At 31.8% G+C, this 21,707-nt stretch overlaps 1 protein-coding gene across 1 annotated transcript; it reads left to right on the top strand.

Annotated features, from left to right (window-relative positions):
* The first annotated feature begins 13,062 nt into the window (after positions 1 to 13,062).
* On the top strand, positions 13,063 to 18,867 carry LOC132610250 (ER lumen protein-retaining receptor). The gene is made up of 6 exons (XM_060324562.1): positions 13,063 to 13,320; positions 15,706 to 15,971; positions 16,060 to 16,175; positions 18,150 to 18,223; positions 18,329 to 18,392; positions 18,467 to 18,867. The coding sequence occupies exons 1-6, from the start codon at positions 13,230 to 13,232 to the stop codon at positions 18,501 to 18,503; spliced, it is 648 nt and encodes a 215-aa protein (XP_060180545.1). The 5' UTR covers positions 13,063 to 13,229; the 3' UTR covers positions 18,504 to 18,867.
* Positions 18,868 to 21,707: the final 2,840 nt, after the last annotated feature.

Raw genomic sequence — 21,707 nt, forward strand, 5'->3', positions numbered from 1 at the left:
TTATCATTATCAGTATATCATTCCTTGAAGGATCAACCATCTTAAGGTGAAGTCGACGATGTCATAGGAGTCCCGAGAATCATGAACTTATAAAGCATTAGGAATAGAATCGTCATAGCTATATCTCACCTCGAAAGAACAAGTATTATGAGGTGAGATCAATCACAAAGAATAGTCTCAAAGATCATGAATAAGCTCAATAATATCGTAAGGACCATGAGATTCATAGACTTCTAGCATTTGTGGAAGCAAGGATATTATGGATATGGCACAAAAGTTTATAACAAGGAATCATGCCTTTAGAAAGAAAGGGTTTAGCCTTAACATACTTGCGCGCCCTCCTATTTTCTATACTTATCCGTCTGTACTCGTAAATCTACATTTGAGAGAATTCACACTATCGTTAGACTCATCGTTGCATATACTAAACTTTCAATTTAAACTACTTTATATTCTGCCGAAAATCGGACAGCATCTCCCCTGTTTATATGCCTAGTCCAAAATCATAATCCAGCAACCAACAACACAACAACAATACCAACATCAACAACATCATTATCCATACCAATATATTCCATAAAATATCCACATGATATTTTCCCAATTTCTCAACCAACCATAACAACATCCATAATACGATAATCAAAGATTTATATTCAATTTAATCTCAAATTAACCCAAAATTCTCTTTCAAACTCACCTCATGGCCATCAACTTCAATTCAACTTTTTATGATTTTCTCCTATGATTCTTTCCTCTATAAGAATTGCTAAACCTTTACTTCATCTTAATCATGTAAATAATAGAAAGAATATACCTTATTGTGAAAGAACTTCACCCTATTCACTCCTTTCCAATATCAAGTTCATCACCACCTTGAAGAGAAACAAGAACAATTATCTTCCATAAATTTTCCTTGAGGTTTTGATGTCTCTTGATCATATGGAAAGGTTTTGGAAGATTATGGAAGGTTAGGAAGGATTATGGAGAATTATGGAGTGTTATAGAAGATGATGGAATGTTATGGAGAGTTATAGAACTCTCAACAAGTATGGGAGATGAGAAAATGATGAAAAATAATGGGTTAGAGGGGTATTTATAGGTGTGGTTCGGGTTGGTTACTGTAGTACCCAGTTATTGTAGCAGCGTTTTTTTGCTCCGTCCACCTAGCTTGTAACGTCCATAACTCCCTGATCCGATGTCGGATTGATGAACGGTTTGTTGCGTTGGAAACTAGACTCGATGAACTTCATTTTAAGCTTTTGAAATACCTTAAAACTCCTCATATACTCGGAGATATACCCCTCCAAAGTTGACCCAAAATTCTGTCCAGAATTCTGCCAATTTTTTTTCCAATTTTTTCGACAAATTTATTTTCTTTCGATTTGCTTGGTCCCGGAGTTTACCATAGCTTATAATATCAACGTAAACTGTCATGACCAGTGGCGGATCCAGGATTTTCACTCAGGGTGTTCGGAAAAATAACTGGACCTAAATATACACTGTAATAAATGTTTAGGGTGTTCAAAAGTTAATATATATACATGAACACAGAAAATTTACCCGAAATATACACTATAATTTTTGTCCAGAGTGTTCGGGTGAACACCCTGGCCTCTTACTGCATCCGCCCCGGGTCATGACTATAGGATTACTTCGCATAATATCATATATCCTTGAAGGGAGCTCCAGTGTCCATACTTTGAACGTCCAACACTTATAGATTTCCACGTATGAAACTACGGGGTGTAACAAATATCACACGTCAGCAATTTGAAAGAAAAATATATAAGAAAAGTAGGTGAGGTAGAGCTATTATAAAACTAGTGAACCTATCCGCGCTTCGCGCAGATTAGACATCCGAATATTAATTTTGTAAATTTTTTATTTTTTAAATTCAAATATTTTAAATTTTAACCAATTATATTGTTAACTCTTAATTTATATATTTACTATGATTTTTCATTACGTGAGAGTTTTTTTTGTCTTCAATAAATACTTGTACAATCTCCGTGATTGAAACAACATTTTCATCTTTCGGGTGTAAAGACGGAGTTTCAATAAATATTTGTATAATCTATGTGAGTAAATTAATATTTCATTTTTTTTAAAGGAATATAAAGACAAAATTTCAAGAGAAATCGATCTCTTTCTGTGCATATGTAACCTTCTCCTTCCCCCTTTTAACCCTTTTATCTTTAACTTTTTTCTTTGTTCTTTTTTCCTTTCTTACTTGCTTTCACTTCCTAATAATAAAGATAAAGTAATAAGAATATAAGGTTTTCAAATCTCAACATAAAAAATAGAATAATATATTAAAATAATGCATAACATATTGTAGGATATGAGTAAGCATAGATATTATTTCACATTAATTATAGTTTAATTAGATAATACGAAAAGTACCAATATAGTAAGGAACGGGAAAAAACAAACAATTTTAATTGGAGAACAAAATTATTAGGAGTCAAAAAGAACTAATAAAATATTATAAATCTATTTTTTTTATCATTAAATATTTTAATTTAACAAGTTTGAGTAAAATCCTAAAATTGATATGGAGCATGATTCGGTAGCCATTTCCTTCTTTCTCAATTTTTGTTTTACCATATATTTTTGGTCATTTTAATTATTATGCATATCCCCATGTTGAAGGTGGCTATGTCACAAGACTATAGAACATAGGTAGAGATATGCCTAACCAGATTTAAAAATTCATGTATTCAGAGAGTGAATATAGTTATCTTGAAAGAAATATATTTAACGTTGAGAAGAATATCACCGAGTGTCTAGGCTTTTCGATGTAAATGACATAACACGGATTATCAAAATTCAACAAATACTGAGTAAGAAGTAATTCTCGAATTCAAAAGGGTAAACTTTTCAATCAAAACATTAGCATATACCTTTACCTGTAAAGAAATTGATTCGTTGAGTGTCCAGGCTCTATTATGCAGATGGCGTGACACATATTACCAAATTTCGATAAATAATGGGTAAGAAGTAATTATTGAATTCAAAAGAGTACACTTCTCAATGAAAACATTTGCATATATCTTTACCTGTAAAGAAATTGATCCATTTTAATATGCTTGGAAGATGACACATACCAATAAATTCTAGCAAAATATTAAATATTCACTCACACATAAATTTCACAAGATAAACTGTGACCATGCAAAGTAAAATTAAAAGCTAAAAAGGCAGTTTACCTCTTTCGGAAGAATTCCCAAATGCAATGTTGAAGACTTCTTCTTTTATAGGTAACGACTGTTGAAGCTAAAATAGATGGAAGATATAGCCAACATAAGGCTTAGGTTCATTCGTCTTTTAACCTCCCCTCAAATATATTAATACACATTAAATAAAAATTAATTCAAGAAAAGGGTACAAGAATCATAACGTTTAGAGCACTAATTAATAGAGATTTTTAGGCTTTTTAGTATTAGCTAAACTAATAAAATGGAGGAGAAAAAAGCCAAAGTAAAAGAGAGAAAAAAGATGATTAGTATTCTTGTGTTGCAAGATGAATTCACCGTTAGTTATCAGTTAATACATATATTTATTGTCTTTACAATTTATTCATTTCTTAAGTAACGTTGCTATGCTATGCCTCTTCATTTTTTTTAAAATTTATTACTACAATTCTTTATTCTTTATTGTCTTTATATATGGGTCTTTAAATGTAGTTAAAGGAAAAATGAAGGGAAAAATATCAAAAAGATGAGATTAAAGACAAATACATTTGGTGGCCATAAAGAGATGCCACATAGAATTAGCTATTCCTAGCTTTATTATATATATTGATATTGATTGCCCAGCTTTATAATATATATATATATATATATATATATATATATATATATATATATATATATATATATATATATATATATATATATATATATATATATATGAGAAAAGGTAAAGTTTTAGCAAATGAAAAGATTTAGAATCTATATATAATATAAAGCTAGGCATAGACAAGGTGATGTGGCACCTCTCTATGACCTCCATTCGTATTTAATTTTTTTCTCCTTTTTTTGGCTTTTTCTTTATTTTTCCCTATTTTTCTTCCAACTAATCACTCATTTTATCCATTCAATGTTGAATAATTTACTTCATATTGATTAGATCTTAAAGCTCTTCAAACCCTCATCAGTACGTCCCTTTGCTTTCTCATTGTCTTTTTTTTCCCTTTCTCCATAATAACTGTAAATATTTTGGTTTCCTTATTCTTTATGATTAATGTCAATTATTCTGTGTAATTATACGTAATGACTAACCATTATTCCTTTTAATTTACGTTACTAACCATTCCAAAAGTGACTTTCTTCATCCCTTTTAATTTCTCTTTCTCTACTTTCCGCTCCACTTTGTATTAATTTAATGTATATTAAGGTAGTATTCACTTTGTATTCTTTAACCATTGTGTGTATAAAGCAAACAATATAACAACAATTTGGCATTCTACCTTTTCATCTATTAGTTGCACCTATGTATAATAGTATATGGTCTTTTGTTTGTTTGTTTGTTAGATTATCTTTTTATACAAGGAAGCTGACCAGATGAGCTAATTCTTAATCCCTTTTTACTTTTTGCTTAACATATTTTATTTTATTTTCTTGATTATAACACCTTCTCTTCCTTAATTTCTACGGCCTTATTGTTTGAATTTTCATGTCACCTTATAAAGAAAAGATTTTTTTTCTAATCTAAGTGAAGGTGTTGTTTGAAGAAAATATTAATATATATATTTTGTGATGAGAATATTTTAAGATGACGAGGCTTATCCACACTCTGGTGGAAAATCTTCATCTGAAAGGTAAGTTGCATAAGATAAATGCTTTTATCATATATCTTTCTACTCATAGACATAGCTATTTCAAGTTTAATTTGACTTATGTTTGTAATTTTTCTAGGAAAACAAGCCCTGAATAAGCTATCCAGTTGACACAAAAGTTGATTAGTGAGAATGATTTCATTGCGGTAGTCTTTATGACCTTTGCTATATTTACTTGAATATAAATTCCACAAGAAGTAGTCAAGAGTTTTTTTTCTTTCTGTAATTCCTTTTATTTTTAGTTCTCTTCTCGTATCAAATAGAGATGTTACTATTTTCAATAGTTGTATAAATGCACTTTAGTTTTTATCTGGTTGAAAACCGTCTTTCATTATTAATTACTTCATTGTTCTTTGAGGTGAAGGATGATCCAGACAAGGGTCAAACTATTACTAAGTTGTGTTTTCGCTAAAGGCATGCTAAAAAATCTTTATTGTCACTGATCTGAAAATTGGTGTTAATGAGTCCTTTGTTACAAGTTGTCGTTTATTTTGGGAATTGTGTTAGCTTTTGCTTACTATGAAGTTATTATCTTCAATCCTTATATATGTGGAAGAGTAGAGTGATTGCAACACACGTTTGTTGTTTGTTGTTAGCCTTCTTTTTTCCATTTTAGTTCTAGAAGTTGATGATCAAAATCTGTAAAAATCTCAAGTATTCATATTTTACTTCATGATCCACTGCTTATTGAACTAAATATTTATCGGTGGAAGTGAAAGTTTTAAAGTACTTATTGAATTGAGTACAGACTACTTAATTGATTATTGTCAATAGTAATGAGACTATTCTCTCTTAATGTATTGACAATCTAATCTTAAATTAGTATCTATAGGCAATCGATGTACGGGCCTTTGGCAATATCTTGAATGTTAAAGGTGTTTTTAGGCTCGAATATTGCACATATATTTATACATTAGTGTTTACAGTCCAATTGACGCAAGTGCCTTTTGCACTTTCTTGAATGTTAAAGGTGTTTCTAAGCTCGAATATTGTACATATATCTACATGTGAGTGTCTATAGACCAGTTCATGATGCAAGAGTGGCACTTTCTTGAATGTTAAAGGTGTATTTAGTCTCGAATATTATACATACATCTATACATGAGTGTCTACAGTCTAATTGATGCAAGGGCGGCCTTCGACACTTTCTTGAATGTTAAAGGTGTAGGCTCAAATATTGTACATATATACGTGAATATTAGGTTGAAATTAATTTAAAAAGAATATTCTAAGTTGAAAATATAATTTTGTAAATTTAGCTATACGTTGATTTGTACTTCACTTAGCAAAGGAAAAAGGTTTGGAAAATTTTAAGCCTGGTATGGCTTCAGCCTCTGCTTTGTATTGCTGCACTTGGTAGTTAACAAACCTAATAATAAGTTGGTATTTTTTTTAGTTTTGAATTCACGTGTTCTCTTATTTGAATATAAGAAAAATGATACTTAAAGTAAAGCATGTATTAGAACTCTTCTTCTTTTACTATTTCTTTAGAAAGAAATTGATAATGAAAAATGCAGTTCAACTAACAACTAATTCCAAACAGTAGTATCTTTTTTATTTAATCAATATAATAAAATTAAACTTTCTATGCATATACAATGATTTTTTTATTTTATTTTTATCTATTCTATCTAAATTAATTTTATGAAAACTTATTGGTATTTTTATAATCGCGCGAAGCGCGAACAAATTTACTAGTATGATAATAACAATAAAAAGTGTTTTGGGCTGATTCAACCAAAAACGTTACCTGGGCATTGGTTGAATCATAACGATCATCATTTACTACTACTACTACATGGGTTTATTGCTACACTAGTGAATTTATCCACGTTTCACGCGGACATAAAAGTGCCTCTCAAAATTTAGGAACCATTCTTTTTCTAATAATTGAATTTTGAAATAATCAAAAAAGTATATTTTGCAATTTTCTTCTAAAAAATATTCTAAACAGAACAAAATCATAATATCAACCAAAAGGTCTTTTACAAAACTTAACTTTTCAAATATAAACCAAAGATCACATAAAAACATCATCTAAACTTTTATTATGAGCATATTTATTAGAAGCAGCCAACAAAATAACAAAAAGCCTAAAAAAAGGCATTTTGTGTGTTTGTGAAAAAGGTTTTCACTCACAATCTATGTGTTTTACTCACACCTCACCCAGAGAGTATAAATATATTGGATTTTGAAATGTGTTTCTTATTAATTTTCAGATTAGTTTTTGCAGAAATTAATTGCAAATTTTCTACAAAATGAAATAGAAATACTTAGTATGTTATTCTATCATGCTTTGAGTTCGTGCCGTCACAGGTCTTTGGCATTCATGACATTTTTCAACTTCTTTAATAAATATATGAATTTTACAAACATATTATATAATTGTAATACGTAATAGCATAGTACGCATTTTTCGTGTTTCTTTAATGTATCAGCTATGATCATACGAATATTCTACATTGGATTCAATATGAATATAGGAATTAACTGAGTATGTAGAAATTGGCAAGGAAGCACCCAACACTAAGTGTACAATTTAGCGGTAGTAATTTTTTGTTCTTCATAGTAGTGAAACTGATAAGACTTATTATGCAATAGATAAGCAATATCTTATATACAAACCTCCTCTTGAAACGACTTGTGGTCATTCTCCAAACAGGACGGGGCCAAACATTTAGATTGTTAAAGTAGGTTGAGTGATAGATCGGCCATTGAAGTACTCCAAGACAAAACCTGACGCACAAAAATGGAGTATACAACGATATCCCCGCGATCGTTCCTTTGCTATGCAAGAGAGAAAATTGAATGGGCAACAGAAACCCAATAATTTCTTAGGAAAATACCCTGTTTTATTTATCGTCCCAAAATGATACAGACGCAACAAAATTCCATACATTTTCTACTCATACTCACCACCTCAATGTCATAGGTCAAAAAGAGTAAATGATGAAGATGTATCCTGAAATGCTAGATATGATCATATGGTGAGTAGGTATATATCGTGGTGTTCAAGGTTTTAAAGAGCCCTTCAAGTGATTCGATTAAGGTTTGTTAAGGTCTTCAAGACCACTCATATACACAGAAATTAATAGTGTACCTGAAGAATATGTTCAGCCAATTTGAGCTTTCAATAAGGGAAGGGAAACAGCCAGTATTGCTTAACGTGGATAGACTTTATTGCCTATCAATAAAATAAGATGAATTAAATGATAAGAATATAGGGCTATTAAAAATAAAACAATTAGATAAATGAAAGAAAAAAATTCAAAAAAAGGAGAAAAAAAGATAAATAGTATTCTAGGTCATAGAGAGGTGCCACATCACCTTATCTATGCCTAGCTTTATATTATATATAGATATAGATTTACTTGGAAGCCATTTTTTTAATTCATTAGTTAGTAGAAAAAATTCATAAAAATCTAAAAAAAGGAGAAAAAAGATAAAAATCAATGGAGGTCATAGAGAGGTGACACATATGATTTTCTATGCCTAGCTTTATATTATATATAGATAGTAGGACAAAAGATAAAAGAAGATTATTAGACTATAAATAGATGAAATGAGAAAGAAAAAAAATAAGGTAACAACACGATCACACCAAATCGGTCGTTACATAAAAAAGACTTTCATAGTTACGTAACGATGAATTTAATGAGATGATACAATAAAATTAAAATAACAATCAAAATAAATTTTATATTTAAGCTAACAATATAATACAATACAATATAATATTAGGAGAGGGATAGTGGATGAGGGTATAAAGTATTCTTTATAAGTGATACAAAATCAAATAAAAAATGTCAAGGTACCTTGTATCTAGGAGAAGATTCTGATCTCTGTTGATGACCCTATTATATATTGAGAAAATAAGATCAAGATATCATTTTTTTCTATTTTATATTACTTCCTAAAAATATGAGCTTTGTTGCTTCCTTTCTCAAAAATAAATAAATTAAAAAAGCTTTGAGTTTTTTTTTTTTTTTTTTTTTTGTATTGAAGGTTTGGACGTCGAGCTGAGCAAGCCCAACTAAGCTTACTATGATATTGAGCTGAGTCGAGCTCAATCAAGCCTTTTACAATATCGAATCGAACTTAAGAGAGCTTTGTCAAAGTATAACGGAGCTCGAGCCAAGTTGAGCCAAGCCCGAATTTGCTCTTTAATGTTTAGTTACACACGAAGTGTCATGCCATTAGAGAAAACAAATTAAAACTCAAATCAAAATTATGAAATTGGATAAATTCATTTACACAAGGAGACTTTTATTGTTTAAAATAAAAGAGAGTTCTCAAAACTCATAATTAACTTGGCCAGTATAATATATTACACTCGTGTAACAGAAAGGAGACATGGTAAGTGGATTAAATTGACTTCTCCTTTTTGTTATGTATTACATTTAGTTTGTCTACTTTTTTCCTTTTCTCAAAGAATAATCACAATACCATAAGGTATATTCCTAGTCTCTAGATGGGAAATGTCATATTTAATTTGAAAATAATTCACTGGCGTACAAAACAATTGAAGCAAATACTAATTAGCCAAACTACTCAATGAATTCACTTTGCTTTATCGCCTCTACAGATTACGTTTGAAGGATTTAGCATTAAATTAATTTATTTGTATCTTCCTTTTTAAGTCTCAGTTGCCAAATACTATTTAATTAGTGGCCATAGATACCACATTATTTGGTTTCTCACTAGTAGTATTATGTCCTGCATATGAGTTAGGAAAAAAATTTATTGCGCTACCAAATCGTACTAATTTGCCATGATAAAGTACTAAATAAAGTAAATATACATATTATCTAATATTGTTAAGTGATAACGATATAAGAAATACACAAATTGTGTACTCACTTTTACACGTAAACATCAAATCTAGATAAGTTTTTTTCTAGACGATCTTGTCTTAATCTTCTTCTTTTCCCTTCGTATTTTGGTTATCCTTTTCTTTCTTTGGTTATACCATTCCCACAAAAGTGGTTTCTTATTTCTGTCATATTATTTAGCTATGATTTATTTTCTCTTAATAACGTTTTGTTAAAAATTTTGGGAAAAATTGAAAATGTTACTCCAATAGGTTCTTTGGAATTGGGCTTCTGAATTTAGGCCTCATAAAGTTGGAATGAACAAATTGCACATTTTCAACCCCAAACTTTACATTTAAAAATCAAAGTCTCCCCTCAATTTTGAACAACAGTCATTCTTCCCCCTTTATCCTATGCAATGTCTATTTCGTCCTTGTTATTTTAATCCTCCATTTATATAATACATTTTTATATTATATGTAATATTTATTTTTTTAATTTAGGTATTTATAAATTTATTTAAGTTCATTAACATATTAAGTGGAATAATACTTTATGAACTTGTCAATAAATCTAATGCTATTTTTTTGTAATTGTTATCTCAATTTTTTTTTTGTAACTGGAAATTTTATTACCAAAGTATAGTAGTAATATTTATAAACTATTTCTACATATGCATTAAATATATGTATGTACAAGCATGTCTATGTATAATTAAATTTAACGTCTCTCTTATTCTCTATTGTCCATAAAAATAAATAAGTTTTGATTGCAATTAATGGAATATTTCTTAAATTATAATTCTTAAATTATAACTTAAATTCAGTTACAATATTAATAAATAATTTTTAAGAATTTGTCTCTATTGTATCTTTTATTTTGTATTAGTTGCATTCAAATATATTTATAAAGCTATTATTACCTGTTATTTTCAGTTGTATAAATAGATATTAGAGTTTTGATTGTTATTAATAAAATTTATCGTTTTTATTATGCTAATTTATTTCATTATAAAACATTATTAACTTATATACTCAATTAATATCTCCCACATTTTTTCACCCAGAAGATAATATTTATTTTTTATAGGAAATTTGTTATATAGATTAAAAAAATGAATAATATAAAGTAAAAAAAAGAAGAAGACAAAAGTTGATAATGTAAGGTTAAAATAGGAATTTAAAAAAGTCAATTAGAATAAAGGGGGGTGAATGACTATTGATCAAAGTTGAGGAGGGAGTTTGATTTTTAAAGTAAAGTTGGGGGTATAAATGATTTTCATCCATTGCACAATTAACCATTCAGATAGGACTGGTCTTTAATTTTTCTCTTCAAATGGCCTGGTCTTTAGTTTTTCCCTTCAAAATTAAACTTATGCCTAGAGGGGCATAAGTTCTTCTAAGAGCGTGGAATATAACTTATGAGATATTATGATACGAAAGTATAAATTTATGTCCGGCGAAAAAATATTATTTGCATTGATGGCAAAAGTTAAAGACCAGCACAAAATAGGATCATAAGTGCAAATGACCCAGTTGGAATAGCCCAATGTTGCTCACTCTCAACTTGTTGGGCCTACAAAATGCCAATTGTCAAGCCCATCTAATAGTCAACTCTCTTTCTCCAACCCATGCAACACGAAAGCGGAAAGTCCATAGCATGGATTAAGAATTAATATAAAAAATAATAAAGATAAGGTTTAATGCATATGCAGCCCCTAACTTGCTCCTTTTTTTCATTTTGGATTTAACTAAGTGTTGTTTCTATTGAATCCTTAAATTTTTCCTCATGTGTGTCTATCAAACACAATTTGACTTACATAGTATTCTATTTTCAATGTAGCAATATGCTAATACATATTCTAATTTAATTATGTCATCTTATAGCTAAGATTAGTAGCAATTAAGAGGAAAAAAAAGAATAAGCTCTTAATTAAACTGGCAGTGGAAGAGCAGAACCAGCAGAAACCGACACATCCATGACCTAAAGAATAGCTTACCACATGTTTAAAATATTACTTCACCTTCATTACCACAATTTAATTGCTTATAATAAAAATCAGATTCAGAGGGTTTGATAGACATACTTGAGGACGAGTTCAGAGGTTCAATAGGAACAACACTTAATTGAGGTACCTAAATGGAAAAAATAACAAATTTAGAGGGATGCATATGCATTATAAGAATTAATATTTTCATAGTATCAAATTATAAATTTAATACTTTAAGAAAGCAACATCAGAATTGCAAAGTTGACCTTATATTTCTAAGTGTTTCTCACAATTTCTACTCCTGTCCCCATTGTTTTTTTCCCGGTGTTTAACTGAACATGAAGTCTTATTTTCTAAAGGACCAAATTTCAATAAAATAATTTAGGTGATTTTTCTCATTTATTTTAATTCATGTCGGCAGAGTCACCTGACACCTAGTGATGGAAAACAGGGGTGGATCTATGGGAGGCCGAGAGTGTTCACTCGAATTCCATCGGCAATTACACTATATATATAAAGTAATTAAAATTTTATGTACATATATATATAGATTTTGAATACCCTAAACACAACACTAGAGGTTGACTCATAACAATCGAGTTATCAATAACTTAGTCAGGCTACCACTATTATAAAAATCTTTTTATTGCTGATATGCATAAAATACCAACATAGTTATCTTAGTCATAAAATATTTATTTTTTGAATCTAGTGAATTTGCAACGGCCCTTGTCAACTAGAGTAAAAATTAGCTACAGTACTACTTCTAAATACAAAAAAGGGTAAAGGGTCAAAAATGTCACTCTATTTTGGGAAAAGAGCTAAAAATATCCTCTGAATTAATTTTGGACCAAAAATACCCCTCACGTCATTAAAGTTTTCAAATATAACCCCGTCTTAATGGAAATCCACAACATAACCCGATTTTATTTTTAAACCCGCTCCATTTAAAACTGACCTAACTAAATAAAAAATGCATATGGGTTGCCCGCTCCTGTGCCTAGTGGTTCCAGATGTAGGACTCGGGAACAAGTTGGTCGAATATGGATTTTTTATGTAGTTGAATTGGTTTTAAATGGAGCGGGTTTAAAAATGAAATCGGGTTATGTTGCGGAATTCCGTTAAGACAAGGATATATTTTAAAACTTTAATGATAAGAGAGTTATTTTTGACTTAAAATTAATTCGGAGGATATTTTTAGCATTTTTTCAATGTAAAGAGAGATATTTTTCCCTTTGTTAGTATACAAATTTTTTATGACGAACATAAATAAAGAAGCCACGTACATTGATTCACCTTATTACACGCATGAAGCTACATTTTGATTGGACAAGCCACGTATATTTTAATTCCCCCTTCACCTTAACGGACGTTAAACCTATTTTCTTTTCCGTTACCAAAGTAACAAATCCCTTTTTTGGCCCCCAAAAAAACATTTGTGTACCATTTTCAAGAAGTCCAAAAAAACAAAAAAAGTGGTGGCAGTGTGTGTGTGGGGGATCAGCCTAAGATCTGGTGATTTTTCTGTGTAGATCTGTTTCTTGAAAAAAAAGAAGAAGCAAATTTGAGAGAAAAATAAACAAAGATGAATATATTTAGGCTTGCTGGGGATATGACACATTTGGCTAGTGTTCTTGTTTTGCTTCTCAAGATCCATACTATTAAATCTTGTGCTGGTATGTTTTTAATCCCAAATTTTTTAATACCCTTTTCTCCATTTTGAATTTTTTCTGTATTGTTACACTTTATGTATTGTATTGGATAATACTTGTGCTATAAAACAACACCACCATATCTAGTATAATCCCATAAGTGGGGTCTGGAGAGACGTTGGATGTACGCATAGTTACCCATTTTAGTAATTTTAAGCTATAGGTATATATATTGATGTGTATAGGTATACTTTTGTTGAATGTAACGTTTTTAATCCCAAATTTTCATACCCCTTTTCTCCATTTTAGTTATGAATGTTAAATTTATGTGGACATTGGAATGGTAGAGGAGGGAAAATGCTTGTGTGGTGTATGCCTGTGTGCCTGTTGTTTGATATGCTAGAAAACCTTTACGGCACGTATTTATTTCCTAGAGGAATCTGTCCTAGAATTGTTTATTATGAGGAGGAAAAATGCTTGTCCCAGTTAAAAGGAACTTCAATATGGAGTCTTAATCACCAAAAAAACCCTGTAATTCCAGGTGCAACAAAAGAGTAATGATGTGAAAAGATTTCTCGGTCTCTCAGTAAGAATGTAGATGCTTTTTGTGTACTAGTATTATGAAATGATAGTCCTCAGCTATGTTGCTCGGACTCTTCAGATATGCCACTGGGTGCGTGTTGGATCCTCCAAAAGTAGTGCATTTTTTGAGGATCCGACACGCGTTCGGCAACATTTTAGAACAGTGTTATCAAAGGCGCGCTTTAAGCGCGCTTTAGCCCTGAAGCGAGGCTCAAAACATGTTGAGCGCTTCGCCTCGCTGTATGTGCGCTTCAGTGTCATCATCAAGGCTCTAAGACATACTTTTCCTTGCCAATGAGCTTCTCTTGGAGAGGTGACACTAGATGATTAATATTTCACTTTATCGTAATATTTTTACAATTTCTTTGTCCATATATTTGTTATTCATGCTTATTATTATTAATCTTGGACTAAACATATATATATTTGTATTTTTGCACCATTGCGCCTTTTTTCATTAAAGCCCACGCTTTATTTGCGCTTTGGGCTTAAAGCCCCAGCTGACCTTAGAGCTTTTTTGCGCTTTTCGCTTTTGATAACACCGTTTAGAAGAGTCCGAGCAACATACTCCTCAGGGGTTAGTTCAATTGACAAAGGTTGAGGGACTTGTGTCTTAGGTCACAGGTTTGAGCCCCACGCCAAGTGAACTTACTCTGGTATTTAAGCAGAGCAGGTTAGAGGGGTGCGCCCATCATCCCCGAGTTCCGAAGACTGTGGTTGGCTCCAGACAAATTTCTCGGTCATCCAAAAAAAAAAAAAAAAAGCTAGAAGAAAAAGATTGTTGAAGTCACAAAATGATGAAGAGGTTATAATGGAAATAGATGCCTATTCCCTGAGTTGTTTGATGTGACTTTACTCACTAGGATAAGGAAAAACACCCTAGGTTTGTATTATTTGAGTGAAGTGAAATTGGACAAGCTTGAAAGGAAGTTTCAAAGTTCAAACTGCCTAAGTCATGCAAATATCTTATTTCCATTAAACCCTCTAGCACTTAAACAGTGGATCTTGAGGCACGTGAAGCGAAAAGTTTTCTGTTTTAATTGCCGTTAAGCATGTTATAATACAAATTTAGCTGGATCCTGTTGGACTTTTCAATGCATTATGCTGGTCAAGATGTGTCCTTAAAAGGAGCTGCCAGATCACAGAAACATTCTGTTTATCTATCTATACCAAACAGATCGCGTGCAATAGAATAATGAAGATGATAAAGTAGAACTTCAGATGTAATTTGTACTTTCATAGTTTACGTGTATTTGAGTTGGTATCTTTGAAATTATCATTAGCCAAATTTCTGCAAATGACTGATGGTTTAATGCTTGATGAAATTGTTTTTTGGTTAATTGCACATTTGGTTCCTCAGTTATTGATAAGTTCTGATTTAAGTCCTTATGGTCTGGTTAAGCACATTTAACCTTCAATTAGTTGAAATGTGCACTTTTGATCCCTTTGCTTGTGAATATTCACAAGTCTACTAAGATTACCAATTGTTCCACAACTTAATTACTCATGTGTTGTGTTAGGCTTGTTTTGTTACTCTATATTTGACAGTAATATAATTCTAAAAATAGTTCAAATATAACATATTTTTCCTGTATAAAGGGACCAAAAACACACATTTCAATTAATTGAAAGCTAAATATGCTTTGTCAAATGTCACAAGGACTAAAATTAAGAATTTACCAATGATTGAGGGACCAAAAGTTCTAGCATCCCTTGTTTTTTTTCTTCTTCAATGCTTGATGATATTGTTAATTTGGTCTTTAACTTTATAAAGCTATATCCAGCGATTAGACTATGTTTATTAATGGTTGAGTTACTTATTGACAGGTATATCTCTGAAGACTCAAGAGCTATATGCTCTTGTCTTTGTTACTCGCTACTTGGACATATTTACAGAATTTATTTCACTATACAATACTACAATGAAGTTGGTTTTCCTGGGAAGCTCTTTGTCAATTGTTTGGTACATGAGGCATCACAAAATTGTTCGCAGATCTTATGACAAAGACCAAGATACTTTCCGTCATGTTCTCCTTGTGGTTCCTTGCCTGATATTGGCCCTTGTTATACATGAGAAGTTTACCTTCAAGGAGGTATTACTAAACTCTATAGTTCATTGGAATTAATTTTTGTTGTAGCGTTTCATATTCTTATGTCACATGTGGTTGTATTTTTGACCAGGTAATGTGGACCTTCTCCATATTCTTGGAAGCTGTTGCCATCCTTCCTCAGCTCGTCTTATTGCAGAGAACAAGAAATATAGACAACTTGACTGGACAATACATTTTACTCTTGGGGTGATATATCTTTCCTTTCTTACCTTTTCCGAGAGTTGATTATGCTCACGTCTCAATCTCTTTCTTTTTTTCCTTATTTTGTGTACTAAGGGCTTCTTTTCAGTCTCTCTTTGTCTTTTTGTTTTTGTTTGATGAAGATCTCAGTCTCTATTTATCATGCTGATTCTTTTGGGGGGGTTGGGTATTCGCTTGTAGCAATCATTAAGGCGATCGGATATTAATGTGAACAAGCGTTATAAGCTTTTGTTAGATCCATAGTTGTAGCCTTCTTTTGATTGGTTTGAAGTTAAATGAACTTCAGATAACAGGCTCTCGGTTTTTGATTTTCTATTTAGTTTATAGAAGAAATTATGAAGTGGGCAAAAGGTTTAGAGTACGCCTTAATGTAGGAATGATGGAATGAAAAGAGCATATAACTAATGAGGCATTGACAAATGGTCTTGAGAGAAGTGAACGGGTAACTACTGATATTATAGCCTGGGCTAAAGTAACTTCCCTGAGTAATCTTTTGTTGACCATGTGGACCTGGATAGAGGGAAATGGATACCAAGGATTCATATAGCCAATCCTAACTAATTTTGGAATGAGTAGTAGTTGATTAATTGATTGATTTTTGGAATTCTCGATTCTTATGCACTTAACATGTTATATGAAGTGAGTTTGTTTTAGTCTCTGAAGTTTCTGCCATGTCTGATTCTTGAAGGTCTGTATATATTTTTGCTTTGTTAATATGTACGTCTATATCTACTCTTCATCTGTCTTTGGGAGAGTACAAGGGTGTCGTACAGTCTACTTAACACCCTAAAGTGTAGTGGTCTTTTATCTCTTCAGTATTTGAGAATTTCCGATGCATGTTCTATTGGTAAGACATTTGGGGTTTAAAAGTTCTGTCTGAAAAGTTGAGATGACGAAAAGTGGGAAGGGGGGAATGGAGTGTGGGAGCTGGGATTGCTAAGTAATCAAACAGTGCAGATCACCTTCTTTAAATCGTAAAAATGTTCAGAATGGTGGCGCCTGATACTATCCTTGTACCTCCTCCGGGTTGTATATATTTCTTTGTAGTGGGTTGTGAAGGTCGTCTTTAGGGAGTATGTTGGTTTTTTGGCACCCAAGAAGTTTGGATGCACACATATAGGGTGTGTTTGGTAATGCAGGAAAATGTTTTCCTGGAAAATAAGTGGTTTTAATTTTCTTGTGTTTCTTACGTAAACAGAAAATATTGTTTCAAAAGCATTTGTGCATAAGCTAGGCAAACACTATGGGAGTTGCAGGTGCGGGGTAGGGGTGTGGGGATGGTGGGGAATGGAGGCTATGGAGGTGGGGATAACGTTGGAGTGTATTGAAGGGTGGGGAGGAGACAATTGAACTTATTTTCCTATAGAATGTTTTTCAAAATTTAGACCAACCAAACATGGAATAATTGGAAAACATTTTCTGGAAAAGGATTTCCTCCATACCAAACACACCTCTAGTTGGATCCATGCCATCCCTGTATCATCGTCTTCGTTCAGACCCTGGAACAATTGTTCTTGTTGTAGAAAATGTCCTGTTAAGGGTTAAATACATAATTAAGCCATTAGATAAGATGTTCACATAATTCATCAGGTATTAGATTGACAGATTTCCTTCTTTCGAGTAGCTGCCTCACATCATAAAAGAAGCCACGTGCTTTGCCCATGTAACAAATTTTTTACCTGCTTTTGATGGTCACAGACTAAGTAATTAAACAAAGCGTTCCCTTTCTTATTGGCATGCAGTTCGACAATACATATCGCTTGTCAGCCAACAGGATATGTAACAATCCTTTGTGCTATTACAAACTAATAAGGAGCTCTTGGACTAAGAGCGTTTAAGAAAATTTTGGAGATATGGGATTAGCTACCATTCTTGATCTCGTTCTTCACATTGTTCATATGTGACCATGGAAGTATTGACAAATTTGCCTGACATGCTTTATTGATTCTTGTTTTGCAGTGCATATCGGTCACTTTACATCTTGAACTGGGTATACCGCTACTTCACGGAACCGCACTTTGTACATTGGATAAGTATGAATCACTTACGCTGACAAGCATCTTTTAAGGTTCCTGTTTTATGTGTTTTGTTATGAAAATGACAACTTTCTTTGCTTCATTGGTCTTTTGTTATGGCAGCCTGGATTGCAGGCCTTGTGCAGACGTTGCTCTACGCTGATTTCTTCTATTACTACTTCCAAAGGTAAACTAATTTAGTCACATGATATACAATCTTGTATTACTATATAACAATCTGTTGGCCATAATCGGTTGCAGCTGGAAGAATAACACCAAGCTTGAACTTCCTGCCTGAGATCATATCGAAGAAAACAGAAGCTGGTCGGGAACACTCTGAAGATGATCCGATGAACGTTTATAGGTCTTTTGTGCTTGGGTTATTTTCTGCCCTGTCTACCCGTCTGGATGTTTAATGAACTAAAAACATCCTTCTTTTGTTGGCTATAATTAGGTAGAGTAAGAAAACCTGATACAAATCATATTTAGAGTCTTGTTTTCATCAAGAATCATGTCTTTGCTAGATTTTAAAGCATATTCTTTATGTAACAGGAAAACTTTGTGACTTCATTTTTGTTGTACTAGAGATTGTTTCTTGGACTTTATTGTGCTTGGAGCAAGCACATTCTTATTAGTTCAAGAAAAAGAGAAAATTTTCACTACTCTTTTTCATCAATTATTAATTGGGTTTTTTCTCTTTCTAAATTTCATGGGCAAACTGTTTTATTAACTTGCAAGAACGCAGTATTACTTCAAAACTTTCAGCCTTTCTATCTACTTATACATTTGTGTAGTATATAAGAAGTCTTTTAAAGAGACTTCCTCGTATACTGTCCGACTTTTACCTATATAATTATGAAAGCACGAAATGCAAAAATATATATTGTTAATAAATTTGTTCATTACATGTAAGGGAAAATTGTAAATTTTAACTTCAGGAGTTTGAAGCACATGGTTTTAAAATATGTAAGCGGTTAAGCCTTGTTGTATATATTGTAAATAAACATTAGTTTAGGGGCGAATTGTAGAAAATAAAAAAACATAAAAGAACGCCTAACAATAGGTCTTAAATCCTATTTGAGTTCTAAATCTTGTAGAGTATATTTTGTTTTCCCTTTTTTTACATTGAAATAGAACACTTTTCCTTATTTATAATTCCTATATCATGTTAAAACAGAGATGAAACAATAAATAAACCTAATACAAAGCCTTTTTCCTCTGCCGCCAAAAAAAAAAAAAAAAAAAATGATACTAGCATGGAACTTACGATGTCTTATTTTCCATCTTTCTTAGGCTTCCTGATAAATCTTTGTTACGTTTTCAATCTATTTCAAAGTCATGGAACGATATAATATCTGATGAACAATTCAAGAAAACTCACCGAGCGTTGAATACCAGAAAGCTCTTATTGGTACAAATGAATGATGGTGTTTTCGAGTTTAGAGACTTGGAATATCCCCAAATTGCAATAGGGAAACAGCAGTTTCCTCTAAATAAATTTCGACATTCTACAACCTTGTGCTCGTGTGATTGTTTGGTACTAATGAAGACACATACGAATTATAAGGGATTTGTTTTGTGGAATCCTAGTACCAATGAGTGCCGAACCTTTGTATGTCCACATTTGACAGATTACCGCTACAAAGTTCCACATGCTTGTGGATTGTGTTACGATTCTTGTGATGCTGAATACAAGGTTATATTGATCTATAAACCTTTTTATGCTATCTATTATGTAAATAGGAATTATTGGATGAAGAAAACAACTAGTAAACTGCAAGAACTTCATGCAACGCCATCGCCACAGTTCAATCAGGGGATTAACATTGAAGGTTGTATGTTTTGGTCTCTGGATTTGAATATTAGCGATATAGTACGCGATTCATCCACAATTATATATTTTGACATAAAGTCAGATGAACTGAAGGAGCTTCATCCAAAACCACATTTTATTGGTGGTCGTAATCTATCATTTTATTTGACTTGTTTGAACGGGTATGTTGGGTTATATGGTGGCCATGATGACCACTACAGCAAAACATTGGACATTTGGATCATGGAACAAGATAGATGGATATTGTTTGAGAAAATTAATTGCTACGAGTCATACTTTTACGACCAATTTGTAAAGGATAGTGTTCCTTTGGGCTGCACGAGAAATAATGAAATTCTCTTTCAAGCAGGAAGAGAACTTGAATATTTTGCCATCTATGATCTTAAACGACATCAATTCGTCAAGTTAATTAGAACATACAAAGACTTGAAACAATACAAAGTTCCAATATGTTTAGAGAGTTCATATTTCCCGAAACTCAATGTCAAGCGCAAGAGAAAGCAACTCAAGTGATAAGCCTTAAATAATCAAAGTACGCACAAGCTGATCTGGATACTACCGAAAAAAAAAGAAGAAGAGAAAAATAAACTCAAGTGATGTTTATAATATTGGATGACCTATTGATGAGTATTGTTGAGTCCTTTTAGTTTAACAGTTTAGGAATTTTTTCTTTTCTTTTTCTGCAAATGTAAACTTCAAGGAATTCGAAAATTCCTTACGTGAGATTCAAGGAATTCTTTTTGGAGTTTTAAATTGAACAGTGACTGTTGAAAACCTTATTACTCCCTCAATTCACTTTTATTTGTTTAACTTTTCACACTATTTAAAAAATAATAAATTTAAGTGTATAATTTATCAATGTACCCATGTTAATTGGTGCATATTTTTATTGGATTTCAAAAATGATTTCAAGTGAGTAATTAATATTATGGGTAAAACAGGAAAAAATAAATTGTCTTATCTTTATATGCTAAAATGAAAATCTATTTTTGAAATACTGGACAAGTAAAAGTGAACGAAGGGAGTAAAAAACAACTAAAAAAAGGAATTAGCAACTATTAGTAGTTTATCGTTTCACAAAACAATACTTATATGTTACAGTAAAATATACTTAAATAATTTTCTGCTTCGACCAACGTGCTGACGGAATCTCTTGTGCTCATGTACAGTGGTGGAGTCAGGATTTTCATCCTGAGGGTTCAAAAATTCTAAAAGGTAAATACACGAAGAAGTCAGGGGGTTCAACATCTACTATATATACATAATAAAATAATTTTAACTTTGAAAATACCCTGTAATTTTTCGCCGAGGGGGTTCGGATGAACCCCCTGGAGCCAATGTGGCTCCGCCCCTGCTCATGTACTTAAAGAATACTCCCTATTTTTATCTTTTGGTTCTTCATAATTTTTATTTTTACATGGATATATGGTGCTAGATAGGGGCGGCTCAATGAAATCGGTGGCCTAAAGTCAAACCTCTACAAGAGGCCTTAAAAATATCTAATAAAATTTTACATACTTTTATTCTATTTTTCTTTTCTTTTTTGTGAAGATGGTATATAGTTCATCTTGTATATCTTGATTATTCACTCAGTTACATGCTAGCTTCACTATTAGTTATTTTTAGTAACTCTATTTACTAAAATTTAAATAAACATTTGTGCAAGAA

This window comes from Lycium barbarum, chromosome 9, assembly GCF_019175385.1.
Source record: "Lycium barbarum isolate Lr01 chromosome 9, ASM1917538v2, whole genome shotgun sequence".
NCBI classification, from domain to species: Eukaryota; Viridiplantae; Streptophyta; class Magnoliopsida; order Solanales; family Solanaceae; genus Lycium; species Lycium barbarum.